The following is an 8281-nucleotide window of genomic DNA, read 5'->3' as shown; positions in this document are numbered from 1 at the left end:
TCCTTGTTTCCAGTAGGTGGTGTTGTCTATTCCTAGCTTGAGCCTCTGTATTCAGGGTGGTGGGTATAGCCAGTGTGAAAGGAAATGAGCTTCCACCTGTATCTTCCCTACTCTAGTCTCTGAGGTAGAAACCACGTTCCTGTACAGTTGTTGTTTTGCGTTGATAGCTACAACCCCCCAAAAACTTGTGGGAAATATTTTGAGTTATCGCGGCTAAGGGTGGGGGAATTGGAAACCGGGTACCTGGATCAGCTGCAGAACCATGCTGGTAGCCACACCCCCTTTGATGGATTTTAAGGGTTGGTGGGCTTCCTCCAGACTAGCACTCGGGGCGGGGCCGGACTTCCGCGCCTGGTGTCTTCCTCCTCTGGTGTGGCTGGGCAGCTGGCGTCTTCCTGCTCCCGTGTGACTGGGCCAACAATTTTTTTTTTCTTTTCTATTTTTTCTCGAGTGCTAGAGATAGAACCCATAGCTTACAAATGCTAGGGAAGGGCTACTATGCTGAGCTACATCTCCAACCCTCATTTTTACATTTTATAAAACATAATAATATGTTTCAGAACATTTTCCTAGATAAAACTAGAACTAGGTTATAAAAGTTCTGCAAATGAAAACAAAAAGCCTTAGTTTTAAATAGCCTTTTGAAATATAGCTACAAAATTATAACTGTTTTTGAAATATAGACTTTTGAGCTTTTTTATGGCCACAGGTGGTAGATTGAGTACAGAAACAAGCATATACAAGGCATACTGGAGTCAGAAAATACTCAGAAGATAAACAATAAAGTTAATTCTTATTTATGAGCATTATCAAAAATCAGGGAAGATTATTTGCTGATCTTAATGTAATTATCTCTTATATGTTAAATATTTTAGAAATATTTAGTTTTGCAAATGTAAAATCCAAATTAATATTCAAAGTACAATTTTAGATTTTAATTTTAATTTTTTATGGAATATTATTATTCAAATATTATTATTCAACATCTATAAATTAACCTCAGAAACTTATTCTAGTTTTATTGATTTTTAAATTTTTTTCTGATCTCTTTTTCTTTATATTCTTCCTTAACAAGTGCTTCCACAGTTGTGGCTTTTACTATCATTCTTATTCTAGTGTGCTGTTTTCCAATTTTATTAATATCTAGAGTATATTAAGTACATAAATATGTATATATGAGCTCTCTGGAGTGATGATGTTTAGCTGAGCCTCCTCTCCATTAATCTAATTATTTTACAGATAAATGAATTACAAGTACAGTAAGAAAATTGTTTTGTAAAATTAAGTTTAATAATTTGGAAAGGTTTAATTAAAGTAGCCCAAAATATTCCTTCAGAATTAGTTGAGAAAATGTCACCTATAAAACACTAGGAAAAATTTGCAAGCAATCTGCTCTCCTATTATTCTGGAAATATTTAAATTCTGGCTTCACTGTTTAAGAAATCAGGAAAAGAAACAGAAGACCTGATGTGGGACTAATTTGTGCAGAATTGCAATTAGTAAAATTCAATGTAATGAAAAAAAAATCTGTTTTTAATTAAAAAATTTGGCATATACACATTTAAATTAGAAGTTAAAGCAATATAGTTTCACGATTCCTTTTTTAAACAAATGTTCAGATTAACTATCCAACACTGAGGGTAGTAGAATTGTGTTTTTATATATACTTATGCATACACATCTATACACATGTCCACGTAAATTGTATGTGCAATATAAGGGTAAACATACACTTTCTAAGCTTCCTTGTTTTAAGTAATAATTACTTCAAATATTTTATTTATGTAATTGTTATGTAATTGTGTGTCCCATATGCTATTTATATATTATTATATAATGTTTTGTGCACTACTTTATTAAAATTTAGCTCCAGTAAAATAGTGCTAGATCTCTTGTCATCTGAAATAAAATCTATTCTCTGAAATCCCAGTAGACAGGAATGGGATTTAGGAGAAAATGAAGAAAAATATTGATGTCTTGGTACAGGCAGGTTTGAGGGATCTTTCTTTTCCTTTTGTTAATATTTCTTTGTTCCTTTCCTTTGCCTGTATCATCAAAGATTAACAATAATATGGGCATGTGGTTTAGAAGGCGGGACACCTGGAAATTAATAATAGGAAAAAATATGTCATAAAGCTCACATACATACATGTTACTGAATCAAACTTTCAAAATTATAGAATCATTATCAACCATAACCATTTCTGCTTCATGCTATCCATTTTGATGTAAATTATAAGAATGACTCCTCTGATTTTCTTTTTTTCCTTTTTTTCTTATTATTAGTTTTATTAATATATTTTTAGTCTCTTTCATGGTTCATAGCTTTGCTGCACATTGCATCCTTTAGTAAAATTAAATGACTGCTAAAATAAATGAATAACTACAAATGTACAAGCAAAGAGAATTTATAGACACTCATTCTCACCAATATAACAGATTTATATGAGATTACTTATTTTCCTACAATCTTGCCAAGGATGGATATTAGCAGGCCTTGTTTTGGGCAATGAGTGAAAATTCACATATGTACATATGAATATATATGTGTGTATATATGTATGTATACATAAAACATATATATGAATATACTATAGTTATATATTTTTTGAATAAATGAAATATCTTTGAATATTTTATAGGTCATTAATAATTTGACTTATTCTTATATGAATTGTATAGCTATATTTGTACTATTCTATTTTTCTTACTAAGGCTTAGTACTTTCTTACATTTGTGAAAGAATAATCCATGTTTTTCTCTGAGGGTCACAAATGTAGCCTCCTTCCTTGTGTCACTTGCTTTTAAAGTTTTTATAATTTGTAGATTTTTTCCAAATGTTTTATAGATAACTTCCTCACAACTAATGCAGAAGGATTTTTTTTGGAAACTCTACTTAAGACTTTCCAAATTACTAATTTTAACTTTAAAGAGAAAAACAACTCCCTTCCTGCACTTATATTTCATTCTTCTATGAAATAAGTAGATTACTTACGGTTTTTATAGCACATTGAAAAAAATTTATGGTGAAATTCAATTAAATTGAAATATAAGGGTATTGGGATATCAAAGAATGTCTGTGATAAAAGAGATTGAGTTCCTAATTATACATATCATTCCTCAACATCCTTTGGAGATTAATGCCCCAAGACTCTCTCTAGTACTGAAACCTACAGATGTTTGGGTCCCTTATATAAAAGTGACATAACCTGTGCACATATTTTCATGTATTTTAAATAGTGTCTAGATTACCTAAAATATCTAATAAGTTATAAATTATTAGATATTATCAGGCCTTGTTTTGAAAAATGAGTGAAAATTCATATATATATACATATAATATATATGAATATATACATGTGTTTATACATATGTATATACATATACATAAAACATATATATGAATATACTGTAGTTAATTCTATTATTAATTCTATTTAAGTAAATTCTATTTAAGTAGTTGTTACGTTGAATTGTTAAGGGAATGATCACAAGAAAAAAAAAATCTGCACACACTAGTACAGACATGATTTTTTTTTAAAAAAATTTGGGTCTGTGGTGATTGAATCCTCGGATACAGAACACTTAGAAATCCAGGACCTTATATATGTAGATATAAATCCAGTCTTATATCTATTTGGATAGCCACTTGTTTCAATTTCTTTTCCAGTTAATTATTTTCACACATATTCCAGAAGATGTCAAGATCATATATTAAACTTTAGATATCTTGCTTCAGAATCTCTGTTCTATCCCAAGGATTGTATATTCATGTCTTATGCACAAGAACAGAGGGCCTCATGTTATTCACAGTGGAATCAGTACTTAAGCAGTACTGGCTCACAAGGTGCAAGTTGTATGCCCTTAGTGAGATTTGTCCTTATATTATATTCCTGATAAATACTGTGTACTATAATTTGACTGACAAAACGTACTACTGTATAGTATAATCTGATTGATAGGCCTAGGACACCGCCTTGAATAACATCATTAGGAACCTCATTCTAAGAACATCAGGCCCTCTAAGACTATTCTACTTCTTACGGTAGCTCCCATTCTGTCTTTCCACTGTTTCTTTCCCCACTCTGAGAATTCTAGTTCAATTCTTTTCAAACCTGTCACAGTATCTTCTGAAACTCATGATTAGGAAATTCCCACTGAATTTCTCATCTCCTGTAGATGTTCTTCATCAGCTCCTCCCCTTACAAACACTGGCTATGCAATGTCCCTTAGCTGGAAGCAAAGCCACACCCCGCTTTTCTGGCATTCCAGAGCGCAGATGGCTTGGTCAAAAGACACTTTAAAAAATTAATATTCATCCATCCACTGATGGACACTTGTTTTCATATCTTGGCTCTTGTGAATGATGGCAAAATGAACATGGGAGAACAGATATCTCTTTGACAAACTGATTTTACTTCCTTTTAATATAGAGCTAGAAGTGGGGTTGCTGAATTATGTGATACTTTAATTTTTGAGGAATGTCCATACTATTTTCCAGAATGGATGTATTAATTTGTGTCTCCCTTCCCCAGCGTATGCAAGGGTTTCCTTTCTCTCCATCACCACCACCACTGATCTTTCATCTTTTTGATGTCACTCTAAAAGGTGTACTGTAGAAACTTATTATAGTTTAAATTTGCATTTCCAGATGATTTGAGATGGTAAGCACTGTTTTCATATACCTGCTGGATATTGGGGTGTTTTATAGAAATGATTATTTAGGTCTTTTGTCCATTTTTTAAAAATCAAGTTATTTGGGTGTTGCTATTAAATCCTTTTAGTTCCTTTGAATATTGACCTATTATATTTTTGCTTGACAAATATTTTCTCCCTCTCCACAGATTGTTTCTTCATTCCATGTTTGTACTGATACAAATAAAACAAAATCTAGAGAAAATTAAACATATTTACTGATTTCCCCTATAATTTCAAAATCCAATCTGAAATGGTCACATTATATTTTCTTATAATCCTAATAAATTTTCCCACTCTGTTTCTTTTCCCATTCTGAGAATTCTATTCAAATCTTTAGTTTTGTCTCCAAACTTTGATATTTCTTTTCCACTCTCCTTTTACTAACAATCTTGCTTTATAGATAAAATAAAGATCTTTTCCAGGTCCCATCACTGACTTTACCATGTCAGGCCTCTCCGCAACTCTGACTCTGTGCAACCCTAAAGTTATAATGAATCAATGTGCCACCCACTCTCCATGATCATTCTATTGCTCCAATTCTTTCCAAAAAAATGCTTGACTGCTGAAACTTTTGTTATTCTTAAAAAAATTCTTCCCTCCAGCATTCTTACTTGCCTGCTTTACTTCACAACTTGGTACTTGCTAATGACTTCTATAATTCCTTCCTCCACATCCAACCTTCCTTGCCTCTTCCCACTAAATTCAGGCTTCCTGCTCTCAAAATTTTATGTAAATTTCTCTTCTCAAAGTCAATAATGATGGGTCTGGAATTGTGGATCAGAAGTAGCATGCTTGCCTAGTATGCATTAGGCACTGGGTTCGATCCTCAGCACTACATAAATATAAAGACATTGTGTCCACCTATAACCAAAAAAATAAATATTAAAAAAAGGTCAATAATGAGACATTTCTTTTCTTAACTTCTCAAGCAACTAATATGACTGTTAAATTCCAGCCAATGGAAATCTTCTCAGGGTTACTGCTGCTCCTGGATTCCCTCCCATCTCAATGACTATTGTCTCTCAGGTTTCTTCTTGTCTCCTTCTTCCTTTCATGTTCTAAACATTGGAACACCATGGATTTCATGATTGATTGTGTTTTCTCTACATTGTTTATTTCATGTAGCCTATTGATTTAAGGACCATTATTATGGGTGAACATAAATGTTCATGATTCACAAATTTATTTCTCCAGCTTCACAAACTGAGTTCTAGGCTCATTTTTTTTTCTTTCAACAGCATTGTTAATAAATTTCACTGACATAAAATATGTTCTAGTTCTTCTAGAAACAAATAAAAAATATCTTCATTTCTCCAAACATTTTCTCTTATTTTACATCTCAATAAATGGCATTACATTTATCCTGTTTCTTGAACTAATAACATCTTGAGATTCTTTCACTTTCCTAAAGATTTTATCTAGGGCAATAGCAAGTCCATAATGCCTATCTTTTATTTTTTTAATTTTTTTTGTTACATATTTTATTTATTTATTTTTCTGTTTTATTTGTTTATTTATTTTTGCATTACAATTCTTAATACACCATAATGCCTATCTTTTAAATACACCTTTAATTCAGCCCTTATGCTTCCTTTCCATCTCAGATCAAGCCATGCTCATCTCGTTTGAAATTCTGTATTAACTTTAGTTGTTTCTGTTTCAATAGTTACCCTTGGATCCTGTACTATTCATACAGCAGCCAGAATCACCAATATATATATATATATATATATATATATATATATATATATATATATATCACCCATATGTCTATCTTCCTTCTGCCTAGAGTGCATACTTCTTAGAATACAATCCATATTATTCACTATGGACCCTGCACCTGCAATATTCCATCATAGTGCATCACAGCATTTTTTTCACTCACTACTCTCCAGCTTTACTGAATTTAGATAAATTATTTATTATAAATTATTCTAATGCAGGCCTTGGCGCTTTCCCTGCCTGCAATATACTTTCCCTTTAGTTTTGCATGAAAAGCTCCTTTTTATTGACTAGTTTTTAATAAGATCAAATATTTAACTATACAAATTAGGCAAATGGGAGGGGAACAAATGGGAGGGGGGAAAGAAACATGCTTTTCTGAAATGTCTGGGAAGAAAGGGCAGGAAGGAGAGGGCAGGCACAGAGGAGGCAAAGGTTTCAATATGAACAATTCTCCAGTGTGGGTTTGCAGAGTAAGGACAGGCTGGTCCCGGGGGTTGGCTGGTAAGGAAGATGGAACAGTAAGTACTTGGTAAGCTGGAGCGTCAGGGTCCCAGGCTATGGTGGAACCTGGGGGTCAGAAGGTGACAGTAGATACATAGACTGAAGTCTCCGGAAGGAATTGGCAGAGCTGGATTCAGAAGCCAAAAGGACCAGTAGACTGGGTGCCCTCAGGGATGATTGGGGCTCTACAGGCACCTCTCTGATGCTCAGGCCGTGTCTTCTCCCAGCTCTCCAGGCTAGACTCAGTGCCCTGCATGGTTGTGGCCCCTTGGCCAGGCTCGGGGGCAGACAAGGAAGGCTCCATATCACAGAGACTAACGCTCCAGGTGTAGATACTTGGAGTCAGAGGCCCAGGTCTTGGCACAAAGGCAGGCACCACTCCATTTTTTATTCGAGGCTTGAAGGCAGATGGCCTGGGCTCTGGGTTCTGCCTCCTGCTCTTGATCTCTGGGATTTCAAACCACAGTGGTCCATCAAACCTCCTGTTCCCTTTCTTGCACTCGCTGAGCGCTCTCAGCACGCTCTCCCTGGAGCAGGGGTCTGGGCGCTCTTCAGAGACCCTGCGCCCAGCAGAGGGGCCTCCCTGTCCCTGGGATGCCAGTGGGCCGTCCCTGCGCTGAGGAGCAGCGATCTTGATGGTCACTGGGCTCCAGGTTCGTCTTGGGTTCCGGGCATTCCAGAGCTGCCGCTTCATGTAATTCTCCCAAGCGCTGGAAAGATCCGGCCCCATCAGGGTCTCTGGGGTAGAGAGGCGCCCCCAGGACTGGGTGCCTTCCTTCTCTGGCTTGGTGAAGTTCCAGGCCAGTGGCATCTTGGGAACCGGCCCACTCCAGACACAGCTATCACTGTGGCCATGCTGAACAGGGTCCAGAGCTGGAACCGAGGTCAACTGGAGCTGAGGGTTCAGGCGTCCCCGGACCCGGAGTGGCGGCGCGGGCTGAGGCGAACTCAGGGTGCTGCCCATGGGAACCGGGTGACAGGGTCCCGGCCTCTAGTAGAGATTCTGCTTCCAGAAGTTCCCTATGTCTGCAGACGCGGCCAGAGGCAAAGTGCCCAGGGCTCGGGTGACCGTTGGCACCTGGGCACGAGGAAAGCGCGTGGGGCATGGACACTGGTGGTGGACGCTGAAACGGTTCACACACCCAGACCACGCGTCAGGTGGGTGCCAAAGACACGCGCAGGGGAGGATCCCAAGCGTTGCAACAGCCAAGGTTAGCTGGCCCTGTGCAAGAAACTTGAGGCTCAAGCCTCTTCCCTTTCAACCCACCCTATTGTTCATAGCAACTGTTTGTCTCCCACCGAGGGGCTAACAACTCTTTTCTGTGTCCTGTGTCTGTTTTTTGGTCTCTCTCTAACA

The 8281-nt window shown here is 36.6% G+C and overlaps 1 protein-coding gene across 1 annotated transcript; it reads right to left on the bottom strand.

The window, feature by feature from the left end:
- Window positions 1–7057: 7057 nt before the first annotated feature.
- Window positions 7058–7888, bottom strand: Pom121l12 (POM121 transmembrane nucleoporin like 12). Its single transcript, XM_076854361.1, has one exon. The coding sequence runs from the start codon at window positions 7886–7888 to the stop codon at window positions 7058–7060; it is 831 nt and encodes a 276-aa protein (XP_076710476.1).
- Between the last annotated feature and the right edge of the window lie 393 nt (window positions 7889–8281).

This window comes from Callospermophilus lateralis, chromosome 1 (genome assembly GCF_048772815.1).
Source record: "Callospermophilus lateralis isolate mCalLat2 chromosome 1, mCalLat2.hap1, whole genome shotgun sequence".
Taxonomy (NCBI): Eukaryota; Metazoa; Chordata; class Mammalia; order Rodentia; family Sciuridae; genus Callospermophilus; species Callospermophilus lateralis.
Note: the sequence above shows the minus strand (reverse complement) of the source record. Positions and strands in the feature narration are given on the sequence as shown.